The sequence below is a fragment of the Channa argus genome, chromosome 5, assembly GCF_033026475.1.
Source record: "Channa argus isolate prfri chromosome 5, Channa argus male v1.0, whole genome shotgun sequence".
In the NCBI taxonomy this organism is placed as follows: Eukaryota; Metazoa; Chordata; class Actinopteri; order Anabantiformes; family Channidae; genus Channa; species Channa argus.
In genome coordinates, this window is record NC_090201.1 from 10556172 (window position 1) to 10574218 (window position 18047).

The 18047-nt window shown below is 40.9% G+C and overlaps 3 protein-coding genes across 20 annotated transcripts in view; 1 reads left to right on the forward strand and 2 right to left on the reverse strand.

Moving 5' to 3' along the window:
- Nucleotides 1-47: 47 nt before the first annotated feature.
- Nucleotides 48-4781, forward strand: myl9b (myosin, light chain 9b, regulatory). The gene is made up of 4 exons (XM_067504698.1): nucleotides 48-206; nucleotides 3058-3261; nucleotides 3581-3742; nucleotides 3830-4781. Exons 2-4 carry the CDS (start codon nucleotides 3078-3080, stop codon nucleotides 4003-4005), a joined length of 522 nt encoding a protein of 173 aa, XP_067360799.1. The 5' UTR covers nucleotides 48-206; nucleotides 3058-3077; the 3' UTR covers nucleotides 4006-4781.
- Nucleotides 4782-5542: 761 nt separating this feature from the next.
- LOC137127567 (uncharacterized) lies at nucleotides 5543-12791 on the reverse strand. Its single transcript, XM_067504696.1, has 3 exons — nucleotides 12462-12791; nucleotides 10250-10491; nucleotides 5543-9344 (listed from the first exon to the last, which is right to left on the reverse strand). The coding sequence occupies exons 1-3, from the start codon at nucleotides 12478-12480 to the stop codon at nucleotides 7842-7844; spliced, it is 1764 nt and encodes a 587-aa protein (XP_067360797.1). The 5' UTR covers nucleotides 12481-12791; the 3' UTR covers nucleotides 5543-7841.
- Nucleotides 12792-16168: 3377 nt separating this feature from the next.
- Nucleotides 16169-18047, reverse strand: part of dlgap4b (discs, large (Drosophila) homolog-associated protein 4b) — a 99519-nt gene continuing 97640 nt past the window's right edge. For 17 of the 18 annotated variants that reach the window (XM_067505060.1, XM_067505055.1, XM_067505058.1 and 14 more), the window contains one exon: nucleotides 16169-17753. In XM_067505060.1, coding sequence (XP_067361161.1) covers nucleotides 17511-17753 — 243 coding nt within the window. In that variant the 3' untranslated portion in view covers nucleotides 16169-17510. The remainder of the gene's footprint in view (nucleotides 17754-18047) is intronic. The other variant, XM_067505065.1, reaches the window with a different exon arrangement.

The window sequence follows — 18047 nt, forward strand, 5'->3', positions numbered from 1 at the left end:
ATGGAGAAATGGCCTGGCCTGGGATGTCTTTGTATGGGACGGGCTGGTCTCTCTATTGGCCGTGACAGAAAGGGGAGGGACCCATAGTGAGTCTGATTCTTTAAACAAACTTTTCAGTAGGACTGCCTGCTTCCCTTCCCACTGCTCTGTCGGACCCAGACAAAAGGAGTTTGAAGGACTCCCAGATATTTCTACCTGAAGCGAAGGTGAGAAAGAAAGCTCCTTTTATGCTTGGCTTGCATAAATATGCATTAAAAGCTAACATTATGTGTCTTTGAAGACGGCTGAATGCTTAAATTAAGTTCAGTGATACAATGCTCAACTGTCAGTGCTAAAAGTAAAGGAATGGATAGAGTAACAGAACTGGGGAAGCAGAGCGATGATTCATAGGCAGCAGTTACAATAGAGTGGAATCGTCTTTCGATTAGTGTGATAAGAGGCCTGTAGATGATATTCTCCTTAGACCTATATGTTTATCCATACAGTATAGTACTGTACTATATGCCTGTGTGTTTACCTCCACCTCATCAATGTGGCATATTAGACAAGGGAATTTCTGAATGCTGCTGACCCATTTAGATCTGACAGACACATTCATACAAACCTCTTTTTAAAGGTGATGAGAGCCTAACTTCCACTTCGCTCTCTGTTTGTTTTTGGAATTCCTGACCATTGGCCTTTTAGTCTTTGCTTCATTATTTGTGGCCTGCGTGACCTGAAGTAAGGGTGAGTGGTGACAGCCTGACGGATTTTGTGTGTGTGTGTGTGTGTGTGTGTGTGTGTGTCTGTGTCCTTTCTGTAAAGAGAAACAGAGGAGACTTTGTCATTTCCAAAGGGATCAGAAGGGTTCACAGAGGAGCCGCAGTGGACAGAGAACAAATACAATTGTTTGTAAAAGCCAAGCTGCGGCAAGTCAGCCAAATGCTTCCGTTCCTAAGGTCAAAAATAGTTGTTCTCTGATTCTTTGAGAATCATTGTTAATATACTCTGGACAGAATGCAGTAAATGTTAATAGTGACCAGGGCACTAGTTCAGCAGGACATGAACTGAAAATGTAAACAGTGAAATAATGACACTAGTCAAAGAGTCTTTCATGGATCTGAGTTTTAGCTTGCTTTAAACAGAGCTATTGATGCAGAGTTAAACACCAATCAGACTTTCTCAGGGGACACTACTGAATCAATGGAGCCAAACAAGAACGCAGCCCAGAGATAACTACATTCCTCGGCCTACAGTTGGACTGTTTACACTGGAGCCACTTCATCAAAGGCTCAACAAATTCTCTTACCGTTACACTACTGCCATTTTTAATAGCTGCCTAATGTAACTATGGTATATGGCAAGAAGACTTTACCATCTAGGCGACATTGTAGGCGAGAGAGAAAAGAGCCCTAATCGGACTGAGGAATTCCTCTGTTCCTGAAACCTGAATTTGAAGCTGGATACTGTTTTGTTCCCAGCTTCCTCAGTGACAGTATGTTGGAAAATGGAAGGGCTTTGGGCCAGCAGCACACACCTTCCAGATTTCCTCATTAAATGGCACGTGAAGGAAAATGGCAGGCAAACAGCAGTCAAATAAAATGACTGTGTTGTTCAACATGTGTCTGTAGCCAGAGAAAAGAATGATTAATACTGTGTGTGGGGGGTATACTGAGAACAAGTTAATAACATCCTTACATCCCAATAATTTGACATCAGGCCTGAATTGCCTTCCTGTAACCTTTTCTCTGAGAACCCAAACCTACGGATCCATTTCTGGAGTTGTACTAACGTAGGCACTTTTATTATTTTAAACTCAGGCTGCTTTGCATTGACTCTTAACTTTATAATGCATCTTCATTTGTATAAAGATCAGGAGAGGAGAAAACTTTATGCTGAACAGAGAAAGATAAAGGGTGACATAGATAGGCAAACCTGCTCCAACTCTGACTTCACCAGCTTTTCTGTGAGGCTTTTGTAAATCATATGAGCAACAGATAGAACAAACACAGAAATGTAGGACTATTCCTGCCCACTGAACATGTTGACAAGGGTGTCACAGAAACGGTGCCCTTGGAGACAGAGGTTTGGAAATATAGGACAGTTATTTATAAAGAAAGTTGGAATATGCTTCAATGTAATCATAACTGTGCTGTGCATGAAATAAATAAGTTGTGGAAGTGTATTTTGTTTAAAGAACATTTTAAAGAAAATCCATGTTTATATGTATTAATTCTTACCATTGGTAAATATACAGACATTAAAACTCAAGGAATTAAGTGACTTATAACTGGATATGTTTAACACTGGAGAATGTGTTTTGTTACAGCTCACCAGTAAAAGTACTAAGGACACTTAACGTTTGTACGCATTTTAAACAGTATATTCCACTGGGGTTAATTATTAGGAAAATGTTTTCCAAAAATTCATCAAATGTAAAAACATATACTTACCTTTCTGAAAGATGTGATTTTGTTTTTTGCGTTCAAAACTGATTTAAACACAACCCCCTGAAACAGTTCATACTGAAATAGTAATTGTGTTGATGAATAAATGATTACACTGTACAACACCTTTCACATCACCTCGGCGTCTCTTTATAATGGCGTTATACTGACACTGTGTGACTCATCAACCACATTCCCCTGCTCCTTCTCTGCCTTCTCTGTCCTTTGTCTGCTGCTGTGCACTGGGTATGACACACCATAACACACGTGACAAGTCCTTGCAGTCGTAAACATGAGTGACAGGTTTAATACTGGAAGCATCTAAAGATGGCTGCAGCGCACACTGTGGAGACATGTCATTTTTACGCCCATCGCTGTACCTGACATTTAGACAGCTTGTGATTCTTTCTCTGGAGAAATCAAGAAAAAAGCAGTTCTCCCACTAAAGGAGCACGAGAACAAGAATATTAAAGATCTCCACAGATGCAGTGCACCAGGTTGTAGCACTATAATGCAAAATCCTCTTTTCAAATGGATACTGTTTAGATGTTCACCTGTTTTTAACAAATAATATACCCAAGCCAGTACAACATTAGCACAATGTTATCTAACCACATTTCAATGTGCACAGGCCTAGATCCAGCCGTCACCATGTCCAGCAAGCGCGCCAAGGGAAAGACCACCAAAAAGCGTCCTCAGAGGGCCACCTCCAATGTGTTTGCCATGTTCGACCAGTCTCAGATCCAGGAGTTCAAAGAGGCCTTCAACATGATCGACCAGAACAGAGACGGTTTCATCGACAAAGAGGATCTGCATGACATGCTGGCTTCTCTGGGTAATCAGCACAGCTCACACTCTATTCACACTCTACTTTTTCACACAGTAAATTTTGTTGCTACTCAGCCTGTGCCTAGTTGCTACACGTATACTCTGGGGTTTTAGTGTTGGAATAACGCAGACATTTATCAGTGGTGGAGATGCCATAGAATTACACTGTGGGAAATGTAGGAATTGGTATTATTGGAGGTAAAAGTAAAGAAATCTGCTGCTCTGAATAAGGGCATTTTGGACCGAAGTGTCACAGCTCTGTGGAAGTGCATTGTTTTTATCACAAATGTTCTAGTACATTGCATGTAACTGTTGTTCATCCTCAGGTAAGAACCCATCAGATGAATACCTGGAGGGGATGATGAGTGAAGCACCTGGGCCCATAAACTTTACCATGTTCCTCACCATGTTTGGAGAAAGGCTCAATGGGACAGATCCTGAGGACGTCATCCGCAACGCCTTTGCCTGCTTTGATGAGGAAGGATCTGGTGAGTAATGACACATATTCTTAACACAAATTATGGCACTGAGACTACAGTATCAGTATGCTGAACTTTATCTTGCCTCTGTTCAAGGCGTGATCCATGAGGACCATCTGAGAGAGCTGCTGACCACCATGGGAGATCGTTTCACAGATGAGGAGGTGGACGAGCTGTTCCGTGAGGCACCCATCGACAAGAAGGGCAACTTCAACTATGCAGAATTCACCCGCATCCTCAAACACGGCGCCAAAGACAAAGATGACGAGTAGAGGGAAGGAACGAATGCCTCAGTCCCCCGCACATATACTGCACCATTAATCAACTGGCTCCTACCTTTGTGGACCTTGTAGGTTTGAGAGACACTAGGAATGCCTGTAGAAATACTCTATATCAAAAGCCTTTTCTAGAGGCAGAAATATTGCATTCATCATTTATTTACATCTACGAGTTTACAAATAAAAAAAAATTAAAAAAGATTTTTGGGGTTCATTTAGGATCTGCAGTGATGTTCTGCAATAAACTACCAGTCTAATTGTCAGTGAAGGTTTATATTTATGAAGAGAGGCGCATCACTGTATCTCATAGCTACAAGTCCACTGCAGTGCCACACACTCGGGCTGTAGTTTGATTGATCTTGGTTGGGAAGCTGGTTTGACTTTGGAGATGCATTAAACACAGATGTATGTGTGTGGGAGGTGTTTGGACTGCAAGATTCAGTGCTACATACAGTACCAGCCATGTTACCTCTTCTTGCCAATTAGCTACCACAGCTGCACAAGCACTGCAACAAGTCTCTTATGTAAAATGTGTGATCCCATATGATGCAAAAGGGTAAAGAAACTGGTCCCTATGACTGTTTAAATTTTTGACAATCAAAAGTGCTAAGTAATGCCACTATTAAACTGTAACCAGAGCTTCTAGTCTAAATGAAAATGTCTTCCGTGAGCTGGTTGTGTTTTTGAAGGATTTGGTATGTCGGTGTTGAAGGAATTTAGTCCTTTTAGTAGAAATTCTTCAGGCAAATAAAGTCTGTTTATTCATGCCATTGACCGCAAAAAGTTTGAATCTGTGTTGGTAGTCTTTTGAATTCAGTATACAATGTATATGCCCAACCTCTGAAATATTCTATGGTCAAAAGGTGTCTTATTTAATTTGCATGCTGAAAGCACCATTCAGTATACTTAGATGGTCTACCCCTTTGTCCTACAAATCTGTTTACTGAATATTACATTTCTCCCAAATAGCAAATACCAGAAATATTTCAGTTACATTACCTCAATGATTAATAAAGTTGCAGTAGTAAATATTTAGTTTATGTTCATAGTCCAGAGAAACAGAACATAGATAACTCAGATGTGACAGACAATAGTAAAAGTGCCCATCACCCATGATGAGCTCACATTGATCGTCCTCACTCTAACCTGGAAATAACTTCAGAATAAAAATCCAAGAGAAGAAATGGCTAATATTGTGACCATATTGTGCCTTGCCAGCCTTTTTCAGAGATTGACTTATCATAAGCAAAGCATAGGTGTTATTAATAACATGACTCTAGATGCAATGTCATTGTGACACATTGGGTCACGCACAATACCATGACCATCCTGTGACCCATCAAGATGTCTTACATTGGAAAAACATTTTAAAGCTTTGACATCTACTGAAAATTCAGTTGTTATTCTCACTCTTTAATGTAAAACACCTACAAAAGACAGAGGAAATAGCATTTATGAAAAACCGAATTTTTATTCCTTTTAACTGATTATACAAAACACATTTAAAGTTTAAGGCATATATTGCACAGACTATTGAAGTTTTTATAGTAAAAAAAAATAAAACAAAAAAAAAAAAAAAAAGAAGGGACATTGTCCCCCAGTCATAGGTTTAAGGCACAGCAGCCAGTCATACTGCCAACAATCAGTCATGATTCACAATATGAAGAAAAAAAAAAAAAAGAAAAATAAAGAAACTAATCTTGAATGCCTTTGGCTGTCAATAAACCACAAAGTTTAAGATAAGGTGTATGCAAATACATCGACCCCCCCACCCACCAAAAAAAAAACAAAAAAAAACCCTGAAATTATTTACATGCATCGTCTTATGGTCTTCTGTTTGGAACATCAGTTTGCATCTAAAATCCAGTATTACATTAATATAAAACATTTGTCCCAAAACTTTCAGTCATTTCCAGTAAGGTGTCATCACAGTTGGGTGGTGCAGAATGAATAATAAAAATATTAGTTTAATACTTAGTATTCTATATATGGTCCAAGCTTTACGTGACCTGTATGAATTGAGGTATAAATCCACATTGTTCTGGAAAAACTTAAAAACAAAAAATACAGACACAAATATAGAGAAACAAAATAAAAATTTAAAATAAAATTAAATCACAAAAAAGAAGGAATTAATGCTTTCTGCCTCTTCCAACTCCTTGCACATGCAAAATATGACTATTTTACTGCCTAAGGCTCAGTGACACCAGTAAACATGACAAATCTGTTACAGTATTATTCACACTGGAACTCAACTTTTCCACATAATGCTACTGTTAATAAATGTCCAGTTGGCATTCAGCCAAATTGTGGTTTGGGCTAAGACAGTTTCATGGAAACTACAGCCTAATGAATAATTAGAAATTCTATAGAAAGCACTGATAAGAAAAACTACGTTCTTATGCTGTTGTACCAAATGAGCTATTTCACTAAACCTGCTACATTTGCTTTGTAAAGATGCTACAACCATGTAGACATTCATGTTTGTAATACACTGACCAAATCCTCAGGATAATCTCTAAAAATTATTTCTCCCAAATAAGATGATACAACACCAAGAAAAGACAGTCAAAGAAAATGTAAATTGTCACTTCTGTAGCTGTAAGAGCTTGATCATCAGATCACCAAGCTGCTCACCTCTCCACTGAAATTGATTTCTGTAACAGATCCAATGTGACCTTCTCCTTCATCCTATATTTAACCCCCCGACAACAATCCCTGAAAACAGTACACAACCGACCAAGGTCATAAAAGTAACAACTGAAAAAAATACTGCTCATTTGTTTAAATATGATTGTAGATTGGAAAAAGGAGCAAACAAAAGGACACAGGGACATTTCATGCGCATGACAATTCATGAGGCAGGTTAGGTTTTGGGGGGAACTTCAGTAAAAGTCTTTTCAGTAAAATCAATTTCCCTTGTGCTCATCTCCACCACAAAAAAATACAATTATAGTGGTGTAAGGACAATATTTAGAAAAATGATCTCAACTCTCAAAGTACAGAGGACCACGGAGTTGCTACTGTACACAGAAAAAGATCTAACGTCTACCTTTTTATTCTAGAGAGGAATGGATAAACAACCTAACTTATGATGTCATTGTCTTTCAACATTAACTACACTCCAGTACTGCTACTGAAGAGGCTATGGTTTGATTTATACTCATGCTGGGGATCTCACGTAGGTTCTGCTTAGCTGTGGGCCCTATTACATAGTCTGATGTGCACCTCCACTCAAAAAAAAATTTAAAAAATTGTTTGAAATAAGCACCACAGTGGTGCCAATGCTACCGCCAAATATTTTGGCGGAATAACTTCAGTGTGACACAGACCAATAAACAAATTTGAATGCTCACGGTGTAGGCCACTTGCATAGCGTGTGAAGCCTTTGAGTAGATTCAAAGCATGAGTATAAACCAAGCTTTGTTCTGCTGGTGCTGACAGTCAAGGGATATTGTCTTCATTCATAGGTTGTAACATTAAAGAGGATAGAAAATGGAATCAAAAACATACAATACGCCAACTGTGCACTGAGGAATGTTCATTTTTAGAGATGGCACCAAATGTTCTTATTCGCAAAGGCATCCATCAAAGAACGGCACATTAAACAATAAAAGTTGCTTCAAATAGCAAAACACCTCTTTACCACTGCTTTACTTTGTCCCACTTAAAATTCATTGCCATGTATTCTGCAGCACAGGCTTTAATGCCAAGAGAAACTGGAGAAGAAGATACATTCTTGTATATACAGTGTTGTCCAGCCTAGGAGAACAGCTGGTCATTGTCCTGCACAGATATGTCCCAGAAGAAAGAGTACCCAGCTCCAGGTCCTAGTTGACAGTTTCACTTACTGTGTGCAGGCTGTGCTGTGGGCCCCAGACTGTGGTGATGGGAGTCTTTACCACATGAAGAGAACTAGGTGGCCTGGTGTCAGCCTGCACCATGCTCCAAACACTTGGTACTGCTGTAGTATTTATCTGGGTACTACTGCTATTACAGCTACTGCTGCTGGTACTGCTTGTGGAGGAGGGCTGGGGAGGAGTGATGGGTGGTGCGAGGCACAGAAGAGGTGTGATTGTTGGAGTAGAGGAGGACGTGACTGAAGCCAGGCTTGGAGTTGAAGCTTGGGAAGTATCAGAGACTGTGGAGGATTGAAATGATAGTGAAGCTGAAACAGATGATGGGCATGAAACTGTAACTGGGATTAAAGTGGGTTTGTGAAATGGCAGGAAAAGAGGGACTCCTCTGGGGGATGTGAAAGAGGTGATGGCTGGGGACAAAGCAGTTGTAACAAGCGTTACGGCTGAGGATGAAGCCTGGCTTGAAACTGTGACCGGAGGAGAACTTGTTGCTGGGGCAAGACCTGATGGCACAGAGACTGGTGGTGTAACTGTTGCACTTGTAGCACATGTGATGGACTGTGGAGCTGGTGCTGATGAACCTGAGGTCTTTGCTGGGATGGGCTGAGGCTGGTTCGGGCTGGAGGCTCTGGCTGTGTCTTTGTCGGACGTGCTCCAGATGACGTTATTAATTGGGACAGGAGATAGCCGCGGGGTAGAAACCAAAACTGGTGCTGGAATTTGGACAGATAATACTGGGGAGTGAGGCACTGGAACCTTCACTGAAGTTACGGCTGACACTGGGACTGCCATAGCCTTCTCCATTAGACTCTGGACTCTGCAGGGATCCATAACTTGTTGGTTGTCCTCTGGCGGTGGTGTGGGCCCCATGTCTTTGCTGTAAGCACTGCACTGAGGCCTCACTTCTTCTGTCTGAACAGCCTCTGCTGGTTTGCTATTGCTCTCCTGGAATCTCTTCAGGTTCTCCTGCTCTGCTGCCCTTTGCAGAGCTGCATCAACTAGCAATCTCAAATCACTGAAGTCCTGGGTGGGGAACAACTCAGGAGGAGTTGGGGGCGGCGTGTTGAAGAGGCCACTGTTGGGGCTGGCAGCCACTGTGGTACTGGTCTGACAAGCCACATTAGGGCATTGCTCCTCTGCTTCTCTCAGCAAACGCTGTGTGTCCAGCTTCATCAGTGCCTGGACTGATCTTTCGTTACCAGGGTAGCCTGCTCCTGTCAGAATAGCTGTTGCAGTGTTCCCAAGAAGACTGAGGTCCAACGTGGGGGCCGAGCGGATGACAGATGGGCGCTGTTGAGATGAACCAGAGGAACAGTTTCTTTCTGGAGAGCTGGTGCCACCTCCATTAGACGAGTGGCTTTCACCTTTACAACCAACTTTACGGGAGATGGTGAACTTTGTGGGGTCTTTCCCATCCTTTCGAAGCAGGTCAGGAAGGAGGCGGCGGCGTGCATTTATGAACCAGTTACATATCTGGAACAGACATAGCATGTTTTGCATAAACAAAAATGATGATCATGGATTTTATAATATATATGCCTTTTAAAAATTAAAAATAAAAATTACAGATGCAAAGTAAAGTCAGAGCACTAACACTTTACATTTCTCTTTGATGGCCTGTTTAATATTGCTGCAACATGATGCTGTCATAAGCCAGAATGAAAAGTAAACAAAAGCAACACATTCCAAGATCTTACAAAATTACTTGATGCTTGCAAGTTTAATAGCCCCCTACTCATTCCTTTTCAGCTACATCTGTACACAAGGCTGCCTTTACTCCATTTAGCGGTGCAGCCCCCCCCCCACATAATGACGACAGAGTTAGATATAGATGAGAGACCTAAGACAGCTGGCAATAATGAAGGTCTGAGCTCAAATATGCTGAGCCACATAGAAGCCAGCCAAAGGCATTCCAGTGAACTGACTACACAACAAGAAACTCTGCTGTTGCCTCATGCTGATCTGAAATTTCTTATCCACTGCAGCCTGCGTGCGTGTGTGTGTGTGTGTGTGTGTGTGTGTGTGTGTGTGTGTGTGTGTGTGTGTGTGTGTGTGTTTTGAGAAGGAAAGAGGAAACATGTACAAGTGAAAAGGGAAGGCAGTGTCGTCTTCACCAGCTCACTGTAGTGATACCACCTGACCATGTTTTGCTTTCACATGTTCACCATGTTCCTTGAAAAGCTGGTGCATTACGGTGTACTCAAACTTGTAAAAAGAAAACACACCACTAAAAATGAACATATGTTCCCCCATCCCCCACAGACTTATTTCCACTCAATACCATAAATAAAAATGCAGCAGAATGCAGTATAATTCTGCCATTTCCTTTCGCAAGTACTAAGTGCTTCTGGAAAAATAAAAAGAACTCCATTCCTCACCTGCAGCACCGAGAGGTTGGTCTGGCCTGACAGACTGAGTTTCTCCTGCTCCGACGGGTAGGCGTTGAACCGGTGTTCATACAGCCAGCTACGCAGAATCTGGACCGCCTCCTTGGGCAAGTTGCCGCGGCGACGGCGCTTCCCAAAGAGCCGCCTTCCTGAGAGGTCGAGCGGGGAGCCGTCATCACTGTCCGACACAGCCGAGGAGTGCTCCTGCTCCGGGCGGTGATCTTCTTCGAGCGCTGAGGGAAAAAGGAGAGGAGTTGTCAGTCATGATTAGTGTTGCTGCTCTGACTGTGTCATTCTGCCAGCTTTTTTACATCAAACCCACTTTAATTTAGTATATAAAAAGATACAGCTCAGCGTTCTTGTTTTTCAGTTCCAATAACTCTGACATATGAGGTGTGAGGTTTTTACTGCCTCTACAGAAAGGATGTTGAAATTACTTCTCTGTCATGCACAAATTTAACTTCTCTCACAATTATAGGAGTCATGTGATCAGAGCACAAGAACAAGTGCACACCCATGTCAATTACTGTCATCCTCCACTTTTACCCAGTTTGTGATGAGGCGCACTAATACTTGGTGGGCTGAACCTCATTAAAAATTTTCCTATGCATTTCTTTCCTATGCATGGCTTGCCACTGGACGGAATCTCCCCACAAAATGGAGCATGCCTGATCCCAGGGGTGGGCCACAGAATGCAGTAAATGTCTTTCTCTGGGGCTGGTTGAAACCTGACCCCCAGGGCACCGCCTGTCTTCACAAAGGAGATTGTGTGCATATCAACATCACAGTAGCCAGTGGCCCAGGAATCTATTGACCATGTAAAGGAGGCCGTTTTCATCTCATCCCAGTTCAGCGCTGGAGTGCTGGAGCAGTTTGACAAATCTTTTGAATTTCACATTCCTTTACAACAAGGGATGTGCTAGATCAAGTGAGAGAAGTTGGGGGGGGGGGGGACTAAAAACATACAAATGTTAATTTAATTACTCCACTTTCTGTAAACAAGATTAATCCCATCTGATTTATCATGTCACATCAGGACATTGATGACTAACGGCTGAGGTCAAACATTTTCATAATATTTTGGTACGATTTATCATTGTGGACAAAAATTATGTTAAATGCTGATCAATGGGTCTGGAAAAACAAAACAATGAAGCTTTAGTTTGTGGACAGATTGACGTAATTCAACTGCCTTAAAATATACCTGAAAAATAGTCCAATTCATTTTACTAAAATTGTTTTAGTATGGCTGACCACTTCTTAGGCGAAATGAATTTGTTGCTGAGTTAAACGCTTTAGAGTAAATCAAATTGTGTATAACAAGTCTCTCGCACAAAGATGGAGCACTCTCTCATTCAAAACATACATCCGACCTCATAGTTACATACAATAACAGGAGAGAAATGATGTAGGCCCCAACAAAGCTGCATTCCCCACTCAGTCCACTGACTGATTAGCATTTAAACATTTGTCATAACATGTCTATACCCACTCGCTGTGGGATTGATTTGATCAAGAAAAAACAGCCGAGACAGATTTTGTGTAGATGCTTGGTTAGTGCAGTGGGTCACATCTGCAACAACTTGCAACAAGTATCAGATAGACACAAAAATCCCCGTTACCAGTGCTAAATCTGTGCCCTCTGATTCCGGTTCTCTAAAAACCAAATGGTTCTTGCTGTTGAGCTAAAGTTTCAAACTTCGACAGGCCACCAAACTACTCACTGTTAGGTCACAATTGGAATCAGGCCCTTTGTAAAAAGCAGTCTGCTGCACATCAAACAACTTCCCACAACATGTCGCTTTGTGCGAGCGAGATTGTCGTACTGAACATGAAAGACAACCAAAGATCATAATAACTCGATTAATGCAAAACGTAACTGTAACACTGCACAAAACCGAGGAGCTATTCGTTAAATTAGCCCCCGGGACGCACAAAGAAGGCAGGCAGGAACGCACAGCCTCTCTCGCATGTCGCTCCGCCAGATGGACACCATGCCTGCCTCCAGAGATAACTAGCTGGCTAGCTGTCCCTCCAAATTCAAACACAAACACACGCTGCATTTGCTCCCGACAAAAAAAAGCCCCGCATAGCAGGCGAAACCCAGAGCGAGGACACGGTGGGCTCGCAGACCGATACTTTGTGGGTCATATTAACAAGCAGGGCAGCGAGAAAGAGAAAAAGAAAAACACACTGCGCTCACCTCGTTTGAATGCTTTCATTCTTTGTTGATGGCTTGGAAACACGCAGCTGTCCAAGTTGCCCGCTGTACAAAGCGTGCCCAGGAGCCACACGAAGGTTGACACAACGGCACTTTCTTCCCAGACGCCGAAGCGCTTTTTTTTCCACAGACTTAAAAGCCTGTCTTTGGAGTCACTGCTGCACAAAAAGGCTTCACCAGACAGTCTGTGCCCATAGCACGACTCGCTATCTGAACGAGAAGTGATTTCTGTTTTGTGTCGCTCGCTCCTTTTACCTGCACGTAGCAGCGCCAGCTTTTTGCCAATCTTGACAGTGGAATGATCCCGCCCAATCCTACCGCTGTCATCCAATCAGAAACGTCTATTCTGACTCTCGAGCGGCCGTTAGCCAATCGCAGCGCTCATCTGGACTGAAGCCAGGCCCCGTGTTGTTGAGACTGACCGAGAACCATTTCATTCAAAATTACAGCGCAGTCATTGACATGTTAATTTGTCGACACGGGTAAAACCCCACGATTACATCAACCTAAGCCTGTTCATAAAATTGCAATATAGTTATGTTTGTAACTGCCGTGGATACTTTTATTCTTGTGCGCTGCAGACAGCCTAATCCTAACCCTAACATAATGTAGATGGGCTTTACGTAACACTCATAAAAAGGTTCTTGTTACATAAAGCAAACCGACTGGCTCATAACATCGTTATTCAGAGTTTTGACTGTCACACTCTGTGGACATTTCTGAAGTCATATTAACACTGAGGTGTTTCTAAAAAATACAAATTTATTCCTTGGAGTCCCCGTCAGATTCCTCATATGGCTAATGAGCGGGAATTTAGATTTTAAAGACAAATGAACTGGAAGACAGTACAGAACTAAACTGTAATCCACCAGTTACAACAATTTCAATGTAGACTTTAAAGATTTTACTCTTTTTAAGAAATCCCTGAGGATAGTTAATACTGTATTAGTATTCCTTTCAAATTTAAAATAAATCTCATTGAAAGTTAGCAAACAGGTGGTACAAAACAATAAGCAAGCCACAATGAACCTTCTGAGAAAGTATTGTGTGCATTTTATTGAGTGTTACATTTCTCTGTTATACATTTGAACCTTCAAATAGTATAAATAGATCTACAGCATTGTAAAAGATGATGATTTTCAGTCTGATTCAGTCTATGTACAGGAGATGAATATAAGAAGCAAAGGGGAGAAATGCAAGATAATTAATTTCATCTTAATATCAAAAGAACCCTTTTTACTCAGTATTGCACATGTAGTTTAAATGTTAGCAGGGTACAGTGACAAGAATCTAGGTAAATCTCTTTTTATGAACACCACACTCACTCACAGCTTTGTCTCAAACAGTACAACCGCTTATGTTAAACCCCACAAACCTGACATACACACGGCCTATAGAATATCATACTGAACAGACACATCTTTAAAATATGTGCTTGCTTCATAAAATATTTATTCTAGCAATTTTAAAGACACTTTTTGCTACATTATACCTCTTGTGGTAAGAGCATAGGTTCTACCCTGCACCCCCTTCCCAGTTTGATGCCCAGCTCTGTGGAACAAAGCAAAGATGCTAATGAGGTTTTTTTTAAGCAAGCAGGCCTTTGGAGTACTGTATGGGAGTGAATTCACTGGTAAACCAGCTGAGGTAAACTGTCTTCCTGGAATTGATCCGCTTTTCTTTGTCTGTTCCTTGTGCCTCTACTGAAGTTACTTTTTCACTGAATGCAGAAATACTTATATATTCTTTAAGGGTATAGCTCAACTTTATGTATTTTTATCATGCCTATTTTTTCTGAGGAAAGAGTAAAACTACAGGTACTAGGTACATTGGTCTCACAGAAGGGATTGTGACTGTGTACACATTGTAAAATACAATTTATCTTAACACTGAGACTATTGCTTTGTTAATGTTTATAGACGATAACATATCAATTTTGTTTTACTTTACCTTTTTATAGCTGTGGGAAAAACATTCATTGTAGGGAATAAAAAAACAGTTGCCTTTTTAAATTGACCAAAACAGACTTCTGCTTAAGTAAGTGCTTTTAGTGATAGTTTTGACTTTGAAAGGCCAATTCTTTCAAACCTTCATAAGGACCATTATCACCCCCAAATCAATGGCTTTAGCAGCAGCAGCACCCCCCTCCCCCTACACTGGAGCTGTTTAGATCATGAATAACTTTACCCAGGAAATAGACCTAGGTGTGTCCCACTGATTTGTGTATTGGAGAAAAGCCTTGTGTAAATGTGTGAGATAAGCTTTCTTTTCTCTCTCTAAGCATGTCACTAACATCTCTTGGCATTTTATATATCCATCTTTAAGCAGCCTGGAAACACATTGTTTTTGAGTTTGTGATGGTTAGTTCACAGAACAACTTTCTCTGTGTTCCTGCCATCCTTCCCTATTTGTAGTTGAGATGCCACATCATTGTGTTCAATCTGGCCTCAGGTCAGGGACAGACGTATGGTTTGCATGACGAAGGCTGACAGCTGAGTTTGAGCCTAAACAATCAGCAAGTGAAGAAAAATCTAAAATAATATGAAAATGTTTTTTTTTTTTTTTCCTAAAGATAGGTGCATACAATAAACAAATGTAAATACATTATTGAAACATATTGACAAACAGCTAAACTTTGTACATATACAGGGCTATCACAATGTTGGCATGACTTTTATACTTACTTTGTGAAAACAACTTGACAGTCACAACTTGGTCCTGGCAGACAGAAATTAAATTAAACCCAACGTCTGAGTCACACAAAAGGCCTTCAGGTGCTAACGATGCTATCCGCCCATGTCAGATGAGCGGAGCCATCGACATCAACCAGGGAACGGGCTATTGACATCTCTGAGCCATTTTCTTTGCTGAGAGTAACCCCAGCAGGCAAACACAACAGGCAAACAAAGAGTGGCCATCAACTGAAAGGTCTTGCCAAGATACAGACAGAATGCTGGTCATCGTTTTTTTCCTATTCAAAGCCCCAGGCTGCATAATCTAGTCGCTGTGAATAAGAAAGAACCATTGCAGCAGGCAAAGCAATTGAGTGACATAGCAATAGTTCAACATAACTAAAGATAAAGCTTGGTTTCTTTACTATTGGGAAGGAACCAAATGTAAATGGAAGACAGGCAAAACAGCTGAGTTTGTTTCTAGCCATGTTAAGACTGAATTTATGGTCAGATATGAATAGTATGTAATCTTAAAGTGAGTCTACACAAATGACACAAACCAATTAACTTTCTTCTGCAGACTGACTAGGATGGAGGAAGTGGCTTTAAATGTGACAGATTAATCTATTTCATCCACACAGAGTATCTCTGTTAAACAGTGAAGGAATGTAGGTTTAATGTTACTGTATGTATACACAGTAACACACACAATACTAATCATACAGCCCTCTAGAGGTCAGAAGGAAAATGTTTTTTGAAGGGAGTTTTCAAACAGAGGATGGGACAGCGGTGTTGAGAGGCAAGAAAGAGATTCATTGAGTGGTGGGTGTTATGATGCAGTGACTACTGTCCACTTCATCCATCTTCCCAGTAAGCATGGTTACTGTAAAGCTCCCTGCTGCTGACATAAACCACAAACCACTGAATTCATATTTGGCTTATTTCATCTTCCATAAAAATAAACCTAATAAATAAACAAAAGCAGCAACATTTAATAAATGATGAAAACACAATGACTGATGTATGTAATGCTTTAATTAAATATTTTTTCTTTAAATAAAAGTGTGCATTTACTTTGGATGATTTAAGGTGGAAAACAATGATGAGAAACTAAGACTGATTTTTGTAAGGATGGGAAGCAAAACAAAACATAAATGCTTGGAAATATAGTATAAAAATAACAGTATTACATTAGTGCAGATGTCTTATCATGTGCGCCCACAAACAATGAACAACACTTTATCATCCTGCATATTCAGCCCTGCTGCCGTTTTACTTAAATAAAAGTCCTGGATTCGATTGAGATGTACAAGTTAAATGCTAAGTTGGGTTAATAAAAGCACTTAAAGAAGCCTTAAACATTTATATTTCTGCAGTTACAGCAACAAGCGTGAAAACCAAACATGATGGAAGAGAAGCAAAAGAAAGTAAAAAATTAGTCTGAGATGTGTTTCCTACAGAGGATATTCAGTAATATTGTGGCCACTTTCATGGCTAAAGTTAGAGACCCTCATTCTCTGCAATCAGTACTGGGATGTGCCTTCATTCATAGACTCCTAAGCAGTGTTTAACATCTTTGACAAGAAAACTTTTTAAAAGGACACACAAGAGTTAGTTGCTAGGAACTATACAAATAACCTTTCAAACCTGACTTTCGATTTTTTTCATACCAAAAATATTAGTTATAACCTGATCTAAGTGGACTTTTACACAAAACAGACAATGAATAAAGTAAACAAATATAAGGAAGACATACAGAGGTGTGAGTTTGTAGTGTGTTAGTGCAATTGATGTAGTGTGTGCAATGTGTGCGATGGCCACAAGGCAGTGTTGTGCAAAGCTACAAGATGGCCAATGATCTGGGAAGAGAGAAAGATGATGGGGGACAGAAGGGCATTAATGGTCACCCTCTGTCCACTGAATAGATTTTATAGCCAAGATAGAGGAACATTTAAAACAGTCTTCATTTAGATTCTTTAGGATATAATCGGCGTAATAACAATACCATCATGAACAATTTCATGATATCAAGAGTAGTAACAAGAAATGACAAAGTTCATCAGCTGAGGTTTTCAATGGCAGCCTCAAATGAGGATCCTCCTGCTTCTTAGTCTGTCAAGTCCGCAAAAGGTATGTAAGGGATTGATGCCACCAGGACCAGCCGATAACTGTACAAATGTGTCAAAAAATAACCCCCATCCCCATATCTTTGAAACCGACCTCTCCTCCTTCCGTCCATTTTAACTCCGAGTAACTCATTTAATTTCATTTCAAACCCTTTCCTCTCTTTTTTGCCCCCCAGGTATTTCCGTGACGCTTATCTGTTCTTTGATCTGACACTACTATCTCACTGTCCTTCTCAGAGGCGAGTCTGGGCCTCAGGAACATAGATTTCAATGCTGTCTGCGCTCTCCGTGGCAGAGTTTTGGCGAAATGAGGCAGCCTTCTTAGCAGCCAGCAGACGCTTGCGAGCCTCCTGTCTCTGTTTCTCTGCCGAGGCTGAAGAAGAAGTGGATGAAGAGTCGGCACTCTTCTCACGCCCCAGCGATGGTCGTCCCTTACCGGGCTTTTTTAATGCTGGAGGGGCTGGCTTCTCCTCGTCCTGTGGTGTTGGAGTGATGAAACATGACAGACAGAGGGAGAGAGCAATGTGTGGAGGAAGCACAAGGAGAAAAGACAGTTAAAAGACAACAAAAGAAGGTAATTAGCAAAACTGTCCTCAATAGGTTCTATTTGTTTAGGCAGACAGGAGTTTGACAAAGACATCATACCAACACTGTTTGCTTTTGTAAATGATCTTCTATAGGGTGACAAATGTAAAACACCAACAGTATAGAAAACTGGTAAAGGTAAACAGTGAGGGAAAATCTTTGTCACATGACTGACGGGAAATGGC

Excerpts from the sequence above, each read along its gene's own strand:
- LOC137127567 (XM_067504696.1), bottom strand. Across the intron at positions 9,345-10,249 it reads CCAACCTCTCGGTGCTGCAG|ATATGTAACTGGTTCATAAA; the intron begins GTGAGGAATGGA and ends TGTCTGTTCCAG.
- myl9b (XM_067504698.1), top strand. The coding sequence starts at position 3,078 with ATGTCCAGCAAGCGCGCCAAGGGAAAGACCACCAAAAAGCGTCCTCAG. Across the intron at positions 3,262-3,580 it reads TGACATGCTGGCTTCTCTGG|GTAAGAACCCATCAGATGAA; the intron begins GTAATCAGCACA and ends GTTCATCCTCAG. Across the intron at positions 3,743-3,829 it reads CTTTGATGAGGAAGGATCTG|GCGTGATCCATGAGGACCAT; the intron begins GTGAGTAATGAC and ends CCTCTGTTCAAG.